Below are 18,297 nucleotides of genomic sequence, written 5' to 3'. Positions count from 1 at the left end.
CAGACACTCCGCAGAGCAGTACCGCTCTGATCTAAGAGCGAGCGTGATGGTGAGCAGAGAGGAACACAGCAGAGCCTGTGCTCCAGTCAGAGCTGAGACATGTCTCGTGCCTGTGGCACCTGCAAGCAGGGCACTGCTGTGCTTTTCGGTTATTAAAGTAGTGTGTTCTCACCGAAACCCCACTTACGCAATACAGATGTGCATAGATTTAAAAGTACCAGAGTATGCTTCGCATTCACACGCTCCAGTTTGATCCCCAGTGTTATTAAAGAGAAAAGCAAGGCAGGGAGTCCTGCCAGAAGAGCGTGAATGAAGGTGGTCACCTGTCCTTTACGTTTGGTTTTATTCATCTCTGCATTTCCCTGAGCTTCCCATAAGCTGCTTGATGTTGCAGCACTTTGAATCTAGAGTTTCCTTTTTTCCTAAAACAACTTGCTGTTCTTTTTGATATTCCCTGAGCCTCAATTTGTCTCGTTTGTAAAATAGAGCCTATTTAAACACCACTTTATGAAAATTGTTACAGTTATACAGTTAAGTATCTTATGGTTTCTCTTACACAAAGAACCCAAAATACAAGTAAAGAGCAAAATAAAGGCTGAATAAAAAGGAGCTGGGGGATGAAGAGAAGGTGAAAAGAAAGGAATGAAGGTGTGTGGTCTGCACGTGCCAGCACCCCACAGGAGAGTACTGGAATCACTGTGTATTAGAAAGGTGTATTCATAAAAAGTACAATGTGGGGAGAAAGTGTGATGCGGTTCACACTGTGACGCAGCCTGTGGCCTTAAGGGTGTCACATTGATGACATCTGAGAGGTCTGGTGCAAACCCCAGCTGGGCTCCCTGTTTCCCAGGAGTGAGTCTCACGGTCCCCTTTGCTTCTTCTCCAGGAAGATGTCATCAACACTCAATGTGGCTATGACGCCAGGCAGAAACCAGTAAGTGGACTCTTAGCAGCAGGGGGTGAGGCGGAGCATTGCACACCACTGGCTGTATCTGTGACTCTGCTGTCCTCTTCCCCCTGAAGGAAGTCGACCAGCAGATTGTAATCTACACGAAAGGCTGTGTGCCCCAGTTTGAGAAGTGGCTCCAGGACAATTTAACCATCGTGGCTGGCATCTTCATAGGTATCGCCTTGCTGCAGGTGAGACAGCCAGTCGAGGAGAGCACAGGGCCGGTGCCTGTGAGGGCCCTACAGGACAGGAGCTTCTGCAACTCGCTGGAGTGGCCCTGCTTTAAGATATGTTGTGAGGCGAGGAACGACCTGAAGAATTTGGTTTGTGCTTTGTTAAAGGTCTGGTTAAATCCTGAAATACTTCAGAAAAACATTTTCCTTTTCAAGGTGGGGAGTTGATTGGGTCATTAGCTCCCTGCTGCCATTCTGTCATTTGTGGGCTCCCAGTCACTGTGTGGTGGTAACTGGGGCAGCTCTGGAAGGCCAGTGTCGAGCCTGCAGAGGAGCTGAGGCTTTGGGAGTTGCTGAGGTACTGCGCTGTCTCCCTGGACCAGCTTGCTGTAGTGCTAGCAAGGACAGGAGTGCCAGTGGTCCTTCTAGGTGACCTCACCAGCTGGGCTTCTCGTGTCATCGTTGTTTGGTTTGGTTTGGTTGATCTTTTCTTTTTGGTACTAGAAATTAAACTCAGGACCTTGTGCCTGTCAGACAGGCCAGACAAAGCTCCGTGCTGCTGAGCTCTGTCCCTAGTCCTTCTTCATGTGGATACGGCACTTTCCTTGGAGGTCACAAATGGGACGTAGAGGAGGAGATCTAAATAAATGGAAGACTATCCCATGTTCACAGGTGCATCCCTCTCACAGTTGCAGTTGCCTTTTTACCAGTAATAGACAGGCTACCCAGAAATTCACACGGAAATGCAGTTGACCCTGTACTGTCAAAACAAACTTGAAAAGAACAAAGTTGGAGAACTGATGCTTCCCAGTTGTGAACTTACTCCAAGGCTGCAGCCGTCAGGGTGCTGTGCACTGCGGTGAGTTTAGCCGCTGTGGACCAAAGTCCAGAAATAGCCTTGCACCTGTGGTCTCAGTTGGTTTCTGACAAGGGAACCAAACTGTTCATAGGGGAAAAACATAGTTTCTTCAACAAACAATGCTGGAAATACTGGATATTTACCTGTGGAGCAAATTAATTTAGACCTGTACCTCATTTCATGTATAAATATCAACATAAAATATACCAAAGATATAAATATAAACAGGCATGATAGGAATGCCTGTACTCTCAGTTGAGTATACAAGTTTGAGGCCAGACAAGGCAACACAGTGAGACCCTATCTTTAAAAAAAAAAAAAAAAAAGACCCAAGTGTAAGGTTTAAAGCTGTGAAATCCTACAAGAAAACATAGAGCATGGGTATAAATCATTGTGATTTGGAGTTAGGTAGTGTTTCCTTGGATATGAAAATAAAAGTACACTGAATCAAAGAAAATGTATGTATATGGGATTTCCTCAAAATTAAAACTGTGTGTGCTAAAAATGATACTGTCAAGAAAGTGAAAAGATAACCCATAAAATGATTTACAACCCAACAGTAACAAGGCTAATCCAATTTTTAAATGGACAAAAGGATCTCAGTACACATTTCCTTCAGGAAGATCAAAATGGCTAATATGCAAAGAAGAGTTGCCAGTATTGTTAGTAATTTAAAATGCAAATCAGGGTTACAGAGAGAGGTTATGCTATCCCAGCTAGGATGTTCATAATAAGAAATACAGACAATAACAGATGCTGGTGAGGATGCAGACAAGCTGGTATTCTCACAGATTACCAGAGGGAATAAAAGTGATAAATCCTATGTGAAAAAGAGTTTGACAGCTCTTCAGGAAATTAAGCATAGAGTTACAGGACTCAGAAATTCCTCTATGAATGTACCTGAAAGGACTGAAAAAATGTATTCACAAAGAAAAACCTGCACACAAATGTTAATAGCAGCATTACTTATAAGAGTGAAAAAATACCCCCAGACTGGAATTGGAATCTGTTCCTCGGCCCCACTGGCTGGTCCCGGCAGGAATCTGCGGGCTGGTCCCCAGGTGAGGAAGAGAGTTACCCTAGACTGGGAAAGGATTCTGTGCCTTGGCCCGACTCCCTGGTTCCAACTCAATGGTCCCAACTCACTGGTCCCAGTGGGCAACCACGGGCTGGTCCCCAGGTGAGGAAGGGAGTTCCTCCAGACTGGGATGGGATTCCGTGCCTTGGCTTGACTTGCTGGTCCTGGCAGGAAACCAAGGGTTCTACATCAGGTTTGATTATTAAACTGCTTTCACATCCTACAACGTCTTCAAAGTTGTGTTTTTATAAAAATAGCTATATAATGTTATGCTTAATTATATAGTCCCTGATGATGTGGACAATTCTATTGAAAATAACAAGAGAAAGCATAGTAAGTACTGTATATCACCTAATACTGTGGTCTTATATGTCTCTTTCATATCATGATTTTCTAGCAATTTGTTTTGTTGTCTTATTTTGATCTGTTTTCCCACATAACACAGAAAGGATAGATATACACATAGAGAGTCACACATGGGAAGAATTTCTAACCTATTTATTGGAACAAATAATATAATGCATAATGTAATGAACAGATACTCTGAAGAAGAAGTGACACTAAGAAACCCAATGCTAATTCTGTAGCATTATGATATAAAATTGAGCAATACTGTTATTCACTGTTCAGAGTGATATTAGTCTAGTCTCTTATTTTTTGGGAATTGTAATTTTAACATGGTGTTGTTTTAATCTTTTGATGCACATGCTTCATTTTCTCTTTCATAAATGATGTTTCTGAAGTTGATGCAATATTTGGCATTAAGATATACATTTGTAGAGGCTTGGAGTATGTGTTTTTGACAAAGTTTTGTTCTTTTCACATAACTTGTACATTAGTGAATGTTGTGTTTTCCAAGTTGTGATAAGACATCTGCTGATTTCCTAACATCACTGGATATCATACCATGTAAATTATGTTGTCTGATTTTGTTTCTCACTGGAGCCAATATTTGTCATTTAAGTAAACCTTTGTTTTTCTAAAAAAAAAAAAAGAGTGAAAAAATGGAAACAATACAAAAAATTTATTAACTGATAAATGGATAAAATATGGGATATACATTAAAATGGAATATTTTTCAGCCATCAAAAAAGAACTGGCTGGCCATTATTCTTTTCAAGAGTCAGGATAGCTTTCTGCTTCAGCAGTGCAGAGAGAGAACATGGGAGTTGTCTTCCACTTGAACTGCTCAAAGCCAAATCCTTGCTGCCTTAGAGCACCTCAAGGTCCCCACTGCACCTCTGTTTCTCCTCAGCCACCTCCTCCCCTCTCGTGTGACAGAAACACAGAGGCTGCCTCAGCTGCCACATCCTCTGGAGCTCAGAGCCTCCTGTGTCTGTCTGTCTGCACCTACAGCTTTGCTGATCACACAGCCCAGCACCACTGTCTGCTCAGGAGGAGGCACTGGGATCAGCAGGGCTGTGGGGCTGAGCAGCTCAGACTCAACCCACAGGACACAGGAAGCCAGAGCAGCCTGTCACTCCTGGGCAGGTACAGATGAGCCACTGGACAGAATGACCCCCGCCATGACTCCAGCCAGCCCCACTATGGGACAGGTCAGATCCATCAGAGAACACAGCACTGGGGCAGGGTGTGGATGAAACCTGAGGCTGTGACCCAGTCTAGGGGCTCCCTGAGGGGCAGGGATAGAGACAGCAGCCTCAGGCCACCTCCCCTGGCTATCGGAACCTCTCTAGCCCCCATGGCAGACTTTCATGTTGGATTCACCTTACTTTTCTGCAGGTTATTCTAGAACATCCACCTGAATTCCTAAATTTGTGCTTTGCTCCCTCAAAGAAATCTGGAGCTGGGTGTTACAGCACGTGCCTGTAAACTTTGGAGGCTGACAGGAGGGTCATATGGCTGAGCCTGGCTGGGCCTGGATTCAATGCCCAGTACGGCAAAAAGAGAAATCCAAAGAAAGTGAATCATCAGCAGGTGTGGGTACACCTCTGTACCACAGGAAAAGCTGCTAGTGCCACATGTCACAGGAGTCTGCTGCTGTGTGCTGTCCAGAGTGGACAAACCCTGCAACAACTTCAGAGGATCAGTGCCCAGCCCTGGCAGGAAGCAGAAGTGACTATCAGGGCGCAGGGTTTCTCTGGGTGTAGTGTAAATATTCTGTAATTCATAGATACAGTCATCACAGAGCTTTGTGGAAGACTGATCCCACAGAGTCACATTAAAAGGATGCATGTGACTGTGCATAAATTGTGTGTTGATTTTACAACGAATTACAAAAAAAGAGTGGGGCACCATGGCAAGGGGAAGCCCTGTGTTAAGAGTTTCACTGTGTAACTTGCTTTTCTTTCCTTTCTCAGATTTTTGGAATCTGCCTGGCCCAGAACTTGGTTAGTGACATCGAAGCTGTCCGGGCCAGCTGGTAGAGCCCCATGAGACACGGCAACAGCCCGGCCTGTGGCCTTCTTGTCAGTGACACCCAGGCCTCGAGGACCGTCACCACGGCAGCCTGCACCCCTACCTTGCAGAGCTTTCTAAAACTTACTTTCTTGGGGGGGAAAACTGGGAAATGCTGCTCGCTGACAGAATTTTTTGAAAATCCAGTATGAAAGCTGTTGCGCCATGAATGTCTACTGTAGCCATGAATCTGTGGGTGGACTGAAGCCAGCCAGAAAGGAAAAGAAGGGAGGGCAGGGCGCCCACATTTACTTGAATCTGTGGAACATCCAGTCCTGTCCGCCTCCGGTGCCTGAGGGCAGGCAGGCTGCTTGCTGGTCACTCCGTGGAGGCCACGCTGTTGGCTCCCTGCCTGGGGCAGTGGCTTTGGGCATCCTTCCTGTGCATGTGGAGAGACTGCTGCAGCTGTCAGCCGGGGAAGAGCACAGCTCCCTGCGGGCCCTGCACTGCTGTCCCGGGCCGGCTGAGCAGGCAGGTTCGGGGTCTGTCCCAGGGTGCGACCTTCTGAGAAGCTTCACAACCCTTATTCCAGTCAACCTGAGCTTTATCTGTCATTGATGTCCAAGGAGAAAATGCGGTTAGTGAGATTGATAATGGAAACTCCTCCACACCCACCCCACCAAATTAGTGATTGGATTCTTTGGAACGCTCGATTGTGTTGTGATGTTTGTGAGGTTTTTTTGTTTGTTTTGTTTCCAAAAGGTGAAGGGTATGAAATCTTAAGTTTTGCAAGTGTTTTTTTTACTGGGCTCAAGTTTTTCTTTTTTGTTTTTCTCTTGCTTTCCTTTTCTTTCATTTTTTCCCTCTTTTTTTGGTGTAGGTTCACCTTGCATGACCTGTGAATCTGAATTCCTTTCCTACCATCTTTCTAAAGATGTTTAACATTGAGGGTATCACTTGCTCTTGGGTATGTAGTCCCGGGAGGTCATGCCTGTTGCTGCAGCCTGGCCAGTGAGAGTCGTGGTCCGCCCCTCAGTTCCTTCCCCTGTTCCACTGGCCCTTCCCAGGTGGAGCCCGGCGGCCTCCTACAAACCTTCCCCTCCTGTCTCTTTGAGTGGAGTTAAATCCAGTTCCAAAATAGTGTTGACGTAATCAGATGCTTCTAATAAGTTTTCTTCTTAAAGATTTAGTTTGATTTAAAACAAATAACAAACAAGCATAGGGCCAGAGCTCCTTCTGTTCTGTTGGCAGCTCCCAGGGTGGGAGCAAAGCACAAATCCTGGCGTGCAGCTGTGAGCAGTGGGTGGGTGTCCGTGACTGAGGCGGAGCCGCCCAGGTGCTGCCCGCCCTGCCCCTTTTCTGGGAGGAAGGGCCTGTTTTGCTTCCCAGATTTTAATCCAACTGTGTCCACTGTGTCCTCCTATGGAGCAGATGTTGATCTGTGGAACACTAGGAAAACCACAACAAATTTCACATTGGTGCCACACTCACCAGCACGTAACTGGGCAGCCAGCTGGTGTCATTGGAAATTTAGCAGATTCATCTCAGTGGCTGCTGACTGCATCAGTCTGCTTAGAGAAAGGACGGAAGTCCCTGTGGTCTCGTCTCTACCGTGTGTGTGTGTGTGTGTGTGTGTGTGTGTGTGTGTGTGTGTGTGCGCGCGCGTGCGTGTGTGACTGCATGTGGGCTCTTTTTTGTGTAGGTAGAGATACTCGTTTCCTATTCTGGATGTGAGAGCACGTTACTCCCCCCGCCATCCCCCAGTGCTGTGGGGCTCTTGTAGTGTCCTTCTGACACAGAGAAGATGTGACTCTCCAGTTGGCACTTCGGTCTGCTTTATTACCTCATTCTCCAGTAAACATCTGACCAGTTGACTCCAAATCAGGCAAGACCCCACCTTTGACACACCCGGAATAGGCCAAACAGCAAGTTCAAGTGGGTTTTAAATTTTAATTAATTACCTTTTATTTTTTACACTTAAGAGTGATTGTAATAAAGGTGGTCATTAATAAACTCGGCTCTACCTTCCATGGAGTTATGTCTGTCTTCATTAATCTTTCTTGGGATTGTGAAATTCTTTAATCCCGTGGTTCACAGACTCAGCTGTGGGCAGGCTCATGCCAAGGGCTTGTTAGATCCCCAGGGTCCATGGGAGAGCGTGTGCATGCCCAGCACCAGCCCTGGGGTCAGTGCCCAGCCCAACAAACCAGAGAGGAACTTCTTGTAGAGTGGGTCCAGACCAGGGCTGGACATGTGCGTTTCCAGCAGGCTCCTGACTGGTGACACCGTGTGGGGACCACACTTTGATTTTGACCCAGTTCTCCGGGCAGGAAGGGAAGAGTTACAATACTGTGGCTGTGGAGGGAAAAGTCCCTTTGTGCTGGCTGCTCAATGCAGGCTGATGAGACACAGATGTGGAGTCATTTCAACAGATCTCAGTGCCTGAGTGTCCCCTGTTGGGTACAGCACCTGAGGGCCACTTGACATGCAGACCACAGGCCCCGCCCATGGGCAGTTGCAGAGGGTTTCCCAAGCTCCTGTTAACAGATAATATGCAGCAGTAGTTAGGAGTGACAAGTCTCGGAAGACACACAGCTTTCATGAGAGTAGTTGTGTGCAGTAAGTCATGCGGTGCGCTCAGACCCTGCTGTGTTTCAAGCTAAATCATTACCTTGGTTTTAAGGAAACTAGTCATTCTGTGAATTTTTATCCACATGTATCAGAAATGCAATGATGCTTTGTCTCCACAGATCAAAATGCAACAAATTTCTTCAGAGTGTAGATGATGGTAGGCTTTAGAGGAAGATTACTCAGTTTCCCTTTATTTCTATTGTTTGATTACCAGAAACATTATTGCTTCACAATATAAAAATTATATAGCGTTTTTTGAACAAGATTTAAAAGTAGAACTTTGTATCACAAAGTCCTTAAAAGTACGCCTTCCTTCACAGCTTGTTTCCTGCCGCAGGTCCCAGGCCTTCTTTCCTCCAGGCCTTCTTTCTTAGGCCAGCTCTTGGCTTTGTGTTTTATGCAGAGTATTTGATCCTTCGTGCCCTGTGTGGGGGAGGAATGGAATAATTTCGCAGTTTTGTGGCACTTCTGCCAGCAACTGTTTCCGGCTCGCTTGGGCGAGTGCCCTGGGAAGTTGGTGGCTGAACAATGAGGAGCCCAGACCCAGTGACCTTGGCAGGCCCCCCCAGCGCTCTCTCGCTCATTTACTCCAGGAAGCCCCCATCCAGACCTCCAAGGGAGAACTGGGACCCTGTCCATGAGCACCGGCCAGTACTGAGCAGCCAGCAGCTTGGGGGGCTGGGACCCGGTGTTGCCTGGAAACACCCAGGTAGGCTCCAGCTCAATGCAGACCAGGACTGTATGCACGGCGTGGACCGGGGCCCAGACAAAAAGCAGCTTGGGCACGGAGATCTACGCTGTGAAAACCCTGTTTTCTTTTTTGGTGGTTGCTGGAGTTTTATCAAACTGGTTTTTAGGGTATCTTAATTTAAGGAACTAATTGCAGCTTCTATTTGTGTATTCGTTGAGTGAACCGCTTGTCCTCAGAGAGGAAGCATGCTCGGGCCCTCCTGGTGTCCCCTTATGATCACCACAATGCTTTTCTCTGCCCAATAGCTCCTTGCCACGGGACATTTTAGTGCTGCCCTCTAGTGTCCACTGAATAAAACTGCACCTCACTGCACTTCGGAAGCACTGGAAGGTTTTAGGCTTTCGTTGCATGCTTAGGAAAAGTACGTGTTTTACCCCTTTTGCTTAGGGTGGGTAGATATTTTACTTTTTGTCACACCCCTGGAAACAGCATTCCTGGCTTATTGTGGAAAGTCAAGGTAGTGGGGTGTTCCAGCCACCTGCACATCTGTGTAGATGGTGGTGACAGCCTGACATTGAGCTCCTGCCCCAGGACAGTGGTGGCCTTATAAACAGGATGCATGAGCATGGGCATGTGCACTGTGAGATGGCCATGACACAAAGGCGGAGCTTGGGCAGCCCATTCAGCTTACGGTCACCAAAGCTGCTGACAGCCATCAAAGCCTGCAGCCTCCAAAACAACCAGCCTTGTTAGTGCCTTGATTGGGATTTGGGAGCGAGTGATGTTCAGCAGCTTTTACATACACAGGACCGGCAGACCTGCTGCCCTTGCTCCACTGGCTGGCCAGAGCCATGCATGGCTGTGACCAGGACAGATGCCCTAGACACAGTGTGGAGCATGCTCCCTGTCTGCATCTGCAGTCTTGACACTTTTTGTAGGATGTTTTAAACTTTCTGCTGTATTTCATGGATTAAATGTCTAGACCCACAGTCGGTGTTTATATGAATATTTCTTTCTAGATTCTAGTGATAAGAGTTGTGTAAGTGAAACTTTTCAAGACTTGTGCTTTTCCTAGTCTTCTTATCTAATGATTGGTAACCCACTGGTCTCCATACTTGGCTGCAAGGTGAATCACTCCTCTCTCCATGGAGGTATTTCTGCTCACTGAGCCAGCACTGTATGGAGGAGAGGCAGTTACCACAGAGAGAGGGCCCATGGGTGGGAGTGGCTGCATCATAGCTGCACTCCTCTTCCTCCTCTCTGTAGGTGCTGTGAGGCAGGGAGGTCCCTGGAGGCTAGCGCAGGCAGCCAGGGCATCTCTGACCTGAGGGAGGCGATCCCAGGGAGCAGCAGGAGAGTGGCAGGGGGCCTGGGGATTGGGGGTGCCAGTGACACCTCTCTGGAGAGAGGACCCGACAAGTACAATTTCTGGAGAAATTCAATAGTGTGGGTGCAGAACTCTCTGTGGCGGTATTTTGCAGAAGGCAAAAGCCTCCACATCCCACCCACCCAAAGGCAAGGAGTTGCTGAAATGTCACGAACCTGCAGTATGATGCTGCCTCACATCTGCAGGCCAACAGAATGCAGAGCGCACGATGGAACCCCTTGCAGTCCAAATTCCTGTGTCCCCCAGGCCACTCTGGAGCCCAGCACTGGGGGGCCCAGGTGGGCAGGGCCTAGCCTCAGTGGGGCACTGTTCCAACTGGAAAGCCCGAGGGAACCTGATTTCCACCACGTGGGGACACAGAGCGCCCCGGGTCAGGCACTTGGGTCACCTGTCTGCCAGTCTAGGGTACCATAGCAGCAGGGAGGTCCCACGTGTTGCAGGAGTCAGGAGCTGGAGGGGACAGTCTTGTAGTGACAGTAGGCCTCTGCAAGAGAACAACAGTGTTGTCAGTGCTGGATGCTCACGATGGTCCCTCAGGTCATCACCAGAGACTCTGAAGTCCCCATGCCCACTTGGGCTCCCACGTTGTTGCTCTGCGCTGCTAGGGTTTCTCCAGCCCACCATGCACCCGATCACCTGGTCTCGGGCAGGTTCTGAGCTGAGGTCTGGGTGGGCCAGGCCCTGCTGCAAGCAGGTTCCAGGTAAAGCCATGCAGAAGCAGGCATCTCCAGAACCTTCCAAGGCGGAGGGAGCCGAGCCTCCTCTGGCAGGAACAGCAGCATCTCGAGCAGTGCATGTGCATGTGTGCATGGCGCTGGGCTCTGTCCCCAGTGTGCAAAGCTGGAACACCAGTGCTGTGTATTTGGGATTCCTTGATGATATCTTACCCACAGCTACTAGGCTGAAATTTTCAGGTCTGGGAAGGGAGATCAGGTAAAATACCTATAAACAGATAATATTTTTATGTTTGTTAAATATGTTTCAATTTGTCCACAAAAGAAAAAATGCAGAAAACCAACAGAAAAACATTTCTACCCCTGCAGGCATAAACTTATATTAAAATTTTTTTGACTTGTTTTATGATAATTTCCATACTATTTGTGATTTTTTTCCATTTCTTATTTTCAGTTGTTTGTAAACTGTCTCAGGGTTTCACTGTTCAAGGTTAGCCTTGAACTCACTGGGTAGCCCAGGCTGGTCTCAAACTTGTAGCAATTCGCATGCCTCGGTCTCTGTCTTTAAACTAGGGTATTTTCAGTGTCCACAGACATTTTATACAGTAAAAACGCTTTGATCATATAGTGTTATCAAGGATTCTCAAGCTTTGGTCCATGGGTTTGTTTATTTAAGTTCCTAAGATGCCAAAAGTTCACATGGTGCAAAGTATTCCAAAGCTCTAAGATATTTTCCCCGTTTTGCTGTCCTGGGTGCATGGTGTGGTGACATTATTGACAGGGACCATGCTTGAGTATTTTTAGGTTTGAGACCTTTCTTCCTTCTAAGTGAATGTGCCCAGAGATTATGTTGTTAAGTGAAGCAAATCAGACATACCAGCTTAACTCTCACATGGTTTCTCTACAGAACCCAAAGTACAAACAGAGTCAAATAAAGGAGAGATCATAGAAGGTAGCAAGATCTTTTGTACATGGCAAGGGGATCAAGAGATTCAGGGAAGAGAATTTTTAAGGAGAATTAAGATGTTTTCTGTGATGTTCCTCTCCCTATGAGGAATATGGTCATTGTGTACAAACTTACTAATAAAAAAGATACTCTGTAGAAAAGATCTTCAAAACTCTTAATTTTCCCATTGAAACATTACCTCCTCTGCCTGCTAGTCTCTATCCTGTCCTCCCTCAACCTAGTCAGCTCTTACTGTGTGGCTAAGCTAGGCATATTTTTACATTTAAGTGTCTTTCATGTTGCTATTGTCATTTCTCCTACAATTACATTTTCTGTTATTGCTTGCAGAGTTTTGCTTTTGTGGGAGGACAGGGAGATGTCAGAAGAATTCAAATGTGTTACATAAATGTACCAACTCAAAACATACTAATAAAAATTGGGAGCTGGGTATGGTGATGCACACCTGTAATCCCAGCACTCAGGAGGCTGAGGTATGAGGATTGTTGCGAGTTCAAGACCAGTCTGGGCTACAAAGTGAGCTCAAGGCTAGCCTGAACTGCACAGTGAGACCCTGTTTTTAACCAATAAACCAAAAAAAGAAAAAATTAAAAGAAAAAAAAAAACCATCCAGGCATAGTGGGGCACACCTGTAATCCTAGCACTCAGGAGGCTGAGACAGAGGAGTCTCCACAAGTTTTAGGCCAGTCTGGACTACATAGTGAGTTCAGAGGCAGCCTAAGTAACAAAACATCACTTTCTTTTAATTTCAAGTGTGGTAAATAGTCATAGAAATAAACAAAAACACCTCAAGGGCCACAACTATTTTCAGAAGTCTGAAGGAGTCCTCAATCCACTGAGTTTTGGGAGGTTTTGTTGCAGCTCATCACTATTAGAATATTAGGCTGTTCCAGCTAACTCCACTGCAGTGACTCACACATTTCTCAGACTTTGTGCAGAACTCTAATACTTTGTGGCCCAAGGTTCATTTCGGTCTCGGGTCCTCCGGGCCCTCGAGATGAAGTCTTGCCTTCTGGGGCTTTGCAAAGATGGTAACACTCAAGTGTTCTACCTCCCTAAATACTTTATGCTCACCTAAACAGCTTTCTCAGGACCTCATGGCCTCTCAGTCCCTCCTCACCCCTGACAGCTTAGGAGTGGGAGTGGCTGGAGGACTGTCTATTACATAGCAAGTGCTAGCATTACTCTGTCATGAACTTCTACGTCTCCAGCATCAAGATGTTTCCTAGGGCTGTGTACTGAATATTTGTCCCAATTCCCCAAATTTATATGTAGAAACCCAAATGTGATGGTATCTAGAGGTCGGTCTACTGGAAAGTAATTAGGAAAAAATGAGGCCGTGAGAGTGGGCCCCAGGATGGCATGAGTGCCCTTCTGAAAGGGAAGAGGCACGATTGCTCCTCCCTCTCTATGGCCACCAAGGAAAGGCTTCCAGGACAACACAGGAATAGAGCTCAGCACGCTGGCACCCACACCATGGACTTCCAGGCAGTAGGAACTGGTGGCAGAGCCTGAGCTGACTGACAGGCTGTGCACACAGCATAGAAGAGGGTGACTGGAGTTTGACAGCCAGCAGCTCAGACTTTTGTGCTATAAAAAGGAACTACTTCTACCGACATGTGAGCTGTGTGTTTTCAAAGATGGACTGATCCTGACAAACGCTGGTAGTCTGCAGAGGAGCCTAGGTCTGCGTCCCCAACAGTGTTTTCCTGTCTGAGTCATCACCACCTCCTCCAGTCCCACTAGACCCGTGTGATCCTCAAACAAGGAAGGCAAATGTGGTAGTGATCCAGCCTTTGAAGAATTTGTTGATCTTAAATTCTGAGTTTTCCAAAGGTTTGAAGGTTTTTTTCAACCATGCACTTAAACCAATTATGCTAAAGCAAGAAGCGTCAAGGTTAACCTGAGGAAACTCCAAGGTTTTCACCAGAGAGAACTGAGATTTTGGACTCCCATCAGTCTAGGTTAATGTAGAATATGCTGTACCAGAAAATAGTAAGAATGTGCTGGAGTAGAAAGCTGTGCTTCAAGTGCCCCAAGGGTAAAGGGTCAGTGTGCTCTTAAGGGTTAGATGAAGTTGGGAGGCTGGATGACCTCAGGATGAGGATTCACGGGCCACACATTGAGAGGCTGAGAGCCGACAGAGCACTACCGCCACCTGAGAGCCATAGTCGTGGGGGCTCCTGCTGTCTGGGTGGTCAGGCTGGAAGGTTGTGCAACGTAAGACTGGCATGAGGGACCCAGATATCTCATGGAAGGGCAGTCTGTGGGCACAGAGATCCCTGAGCCATTCTGGGAGGCAACATCTGCCTTGGGGCCAGTTCCTGGGCTGTCCTGGGCAGTGTTCACCAGCCCTTGCATTAGATTGGAGTTCAGGGACCCCAAGGGTGGAGGATGGATCGCAGTCCAGTATACCGGTGCGGTGAGGACCAGCTGCTCATCCAAGATGGCCACTGTGGGTTGGGCAGGCTGTCCCAGCCCCACATATATGGGGTTTGAGCCCTGACTGAGGCACCAGTGCTTGGGCTGCCCCAAGTCCTGAAGAGCTAGCTTGGTCAAGCAATGGCCCTGATTCATCCTGATGGCTGACACTGACTGGAGAGCCAAGAGGCAATGTGCATGGTCCCAAGGCAATTCCTGAGGAGACCTAACTGACCTTGACAGATAACAAAATCTGATTATATTTAGTACAGGTCTCTGTTCTTGAACCTCCTGTAGAAAAGTATAACTTCAAAAGGTATAATGCAATGCCATAGTAAAATGTTAGCTATAAAAGGCTTAAATCAATAACACTGACAATTGCTGGCTATACTGGTAACTGATTATTATTATAGATTGATGGGAGTTCTCCTAATAGCATCAAGTGACCACTCATCTTGTGTGACAACTAAACAAAAGGGAGGAATATGTTGGGAGCTGTTGAAACTGGAAATTGAACCATGTGAAGGGCTGCAAGCTAAGGTCACAGCTGAGGACACCTGACTCTCAACTCCAAAAAACTAAATAAAGATTAGCTGCAGGCATCTCACCCCTGTAGTGAAATGCAACATGGAGATGTCTCCTAATATACTTTGCCTAAATTAACGTAATTTGTTACTTGGGAAGGTCACTGAACCACACCCAAGTTCTGTTCAATTTCCTGCATTTTGCATCCTAAGCCCTTCCTTGCTTGAAAACTAAAATACAGGCCGCCCAGAGGCATTCCTTGTCTTAGCCACCAAAGTACTGAACTCTATAGAGTTTTGATCCTTCGAGCCCTAAAATCATACTACTTACGTCATTTATTTTAAACCTTAGCCATACACTCATTTGGGAGATTTGGGGATCTAGGCCAGGTTCTCAATACGGAGTGGAGTGCTCCCCTCTGCCTCATCTTTCTGAGAGAGGAGCCTTTATGAATGAGGAGATGCATCTCTTTGGGGGATGCTGAGGGCCCTGGAGGCTCCAGGGAAACCTTGTGGGAATCTTGTGTGGGCAGATGCGGTGAGTGTGGGCTGCAGACAGGGAGCCCCCAGCTCCCACGGGCTTGCCATTGCCCCAAGGTCCGCTGAGTGCCTGTGTTCCCACAGTGTGCTGGTGGTCCTGTAGGAACCTGGTTTGCAGCTGGTCATTTTTCTGTATTCCTGCCCTTCCTCAATCCATAACTGTCATAGCTTTCTGAATCTCCTGAAGGGACAAACATGATGCCTTGGGGATGACTCATGTCAAATTCACAGACAGTATGGACCCACTCTTCCCACAGCACCCCAAGCCCCATTTCTGTTATAGGCAGCTAAATAAGAGAAAGAAGTGGGAGAAGGGAAGACAGGATTTTTTTTTTTTTTTCTAAGACACAGTGCAGGCTGTCTTAACTCATTAAGAAGTCCAGGCTGGCCTCAAACTCACAGGGATCCTCCTGCCTCAGCCTCACAATTGCTGGAGTAACATGTGTGTCACCCCGACCTGTAAAGCAGTTTACTAGTGATTACTGTTGGATACCATGGAGCTACATGGTCACCTTGCTGTGTCACTTTCAACTTCTGCTGGAATGAGGTAGTATGGGTTAAAAAAGCAGATCATGACTTATCAGCAATATACCTTTATCTTTGTTAGCTGCACTAGAGTGATTAATTGCGGGAGGTGGTGGAGTGGGGCATTCTGGAAACCTACAGGGTCCTGAGCCCACTAGGGGTCTCCAAGGACTGTCCAGCTGCATCCTTTCCTGATCTCCCTGTGGCGGGTCCATTTGACCTCCTGTCCTTGCCTTGGAACATGCAGTTAGGAATCCGCCTGCCACTGCTGTGCTGGGAGCAGCTCAGCCCAGAAGAGGCCAGGCCAATTCTCTCCTCCTGTGGACCAGCTTGAAGCAGCTTTTGGCAACTTGTGAGTGTGCAGAGGACGTGACTGGCCTGTCAGCTGGGGACAGTTCCTCTAGAACTGTGTCCCTTGAGTCAGCGAAGGGCAGTATAACTACGAGGGTAGAGCCACTGTCTCTGGAGATAAACTTTGTTTTAAAAAGATCTGGGGGCTGGGGATTTAGCTCAGCGGCATAAGCGCCTGCCTTGCAAGCAGGCAGTCGAGAGTTCGATTCCTGGTACCGATAAAAAGGAAAAAGACAAAAAACAAAACAAAACAAAAGATCTGTTGTTACATAGAAAAGTAGTACATACTGAGAGGCTGGGTCAAGGCTTTAACATTTCTAAAGATAAACTCTAGCAAAAACCTTTAAAATTCTGTCAGTTATAAGAAAAAAAAAGAAGTCCCAAGTCAGACGTGGCAGCATATACCTCTAATCCCAGGATTAGAGGACAGCTGAATTTGTAGCCAGCCTTTGCTGAGTTCAAGGCCAACCTGGGATACACAGTGAAAACTTGTCTCAGAAAAACAAAAACACATCCCAAACCTGAAACTAAGACTTCAAAGTATGATAGAATTAGGTTTTCCATTTTCTTTAAGATACAAATTTTTAATCCTGTATCAGGAAATTATCTATCCATATGACTAACACTAAAAGCACATGCAGAGGGGCTGGGGATTTAGCTCACAGGCATAAGCACTTGCCTTGCAAGCAGGCGAAGGTGAGTTCGATCCCCGGTACCGATAAAAAGTTAAAAAAAAAAAAAAAGTAACCTAAAAACACATGCAGAATGTGGCTTGGGCCCTGGTGACCTGTGCTGAGACTACATGCCATGAGGACACCCAGGACTTGGGACATGGCCCCGAGATGCACTGAGGCTGGGCTGGAGTAAAAGCCAGGTGCTTCTGGAAGTAACAGGTCACTTACCCACCAGAGCTCCCATGTGTGTGCTCCTCTGAGGTCACCTAGGTGACCTGCTCAGGTGGGCGGCCCCGGCCTTGCATGTGAGTGGTCTTGAGCTCACATGCATGAGTCTTCCCTTGCTAAGCAGAGCAAGTCTGCAAGAGAACCTGGAATGGGGGCCCAGGTTGGGGGCATGCAGGTGCCAAACATAGATGGCTTAAATTTGGTCCAATTATAGCCTGAATATCACATATAAAGTTAGTTGTCATGGTATTAAGTTGCTATGCAAGGGGACAAATAGGCAGTGTTAGAATATCATCTCTGATACAAGCCCATATGATGCATTAGGAAAAAAAAAAAAAAAAAAAAAAGAGTATCATCTCTGAGACCATAGCTACGGAGCTCAGTTTGATAGCTGTGTTCTATACTGAAAATTCCTAATGTACAGCCTTATTACCCTGATTAATAAGTAATGTTAATAGCATTACTGAGTTACTCTCCAGGGTAGGCTGAGACAGGCAGGGTAGAGCTACGGCAAGAACCGCACGGGCCTACCCTGCTGCCCCATGACGAGCGGAGGGAAGATGCAGCCATACTCCGAGAAGCACCCTGAGGCTCCTGGCTCGCTAAGAGAACGCTGTTTCCAGCTTCCTGGTTGCTCTCTGAATCCAAGGTAGGAAGCTGGCAGAAGGGACAGAATATAGTTTAGGCTATAAAATATCTCAACGTTAGCCACCTTACCTTGAATCTCTGAAAGTTTTGACACAGAAATCCTGGAAAGTAGTAACTATCAACCCTGTGATCCTGATGAGAAAGCAAGTTACAGAACTGGGAACTACTGGTCACAGCCCCAGACACATCCTTTCCTCTGCAGCACACTTTCAAAGTAGCATCATCACACTTCAGTCACCCGACTTACACTCGGAAGCTCCGTGGCATCTACGTGAAGAGACCACACCTGTATGTGAAAAATGCCTTCACCTTCTCGGCTACCGCTGATTTATCCCAATCAATGTAACTCAAAATGCCGTGGCTCCCAGAGGTGAATGGGTTTGAAGCTTAGTGATCCTAGTAAGGGCTGAACCAAAAGGCCAGCTCACCTAAAAGTCTTACCACACACTGTACAGTGACTGGAGTTAGAAAAGCTCCATTATACCAAACAGTACTTCTTCAATTTTTCACATGCAGGTTTCTTTAAATCACTTCACAAATAAGCTTGCATACAACACTGCCATTGTTACCAGTATGTGCAAAACATATTTGATTGAGGAAACTGCTGAGTTTTGGGCCAATA

The 18,297-nt window shown here is 46.8% G+C and overlaps 1 protein-coding gene across 3 annotated transcripts in view; it reads left to right on the top strand.

The window, feature by feature from the left end:
• Tspan5 (tetraspanin 5) overlaps window positions 1–7,445 on the top strand; it is a 191,405-nt gene extending 183,960 nt beyond the window's left edge. For all 3 annotated transcript variants that reach the window (XM_063247325.1, XM_063247323.1, XM_063247324.1), the window contains 3 exons: window positions 887–934; window positions 1,024–1,140; window positions 5,381–7,445. In XM_063247325.1, coding sequence (XP_063103395.1) covers window positions 887–934; window positions 1,024–1,140; window positions 5,381–5,446 — 231 coding nt within the window. In that variant the 3' untranslated portion in view covers window positions 5,447–7,445. The remainder of the gene's footprint in view (window positions 1–886; window positions 935–1,023; window positions 1,141–5,380) is intronic.
• Window positions 7,446–18,297: the final 10,852 nt, after the last annotated feature.

This window comes from Cavia porcellus, unplaced genomic scaffold (assembly GCF_034190915.1).
Source record: "Cavia porcellus strain 051 isolate PalLab524CR breed Dunkin Hartley unplaced genomic scaffold, mCavPor4.1 scaffold_4, whole genome shotgun sequence".
Classification (NCBI taxonomy): Eukaryota; Metazoa; Chordata; class Mammalia; order Rodentia; family Caviidae; genus Cavia; species Cavia porcellus.
The sequence above is the reverse complement of the archived record's forward strand: the minus strand, read 5'-3'. Positions and strand labels throughout refer to the sequence as shown.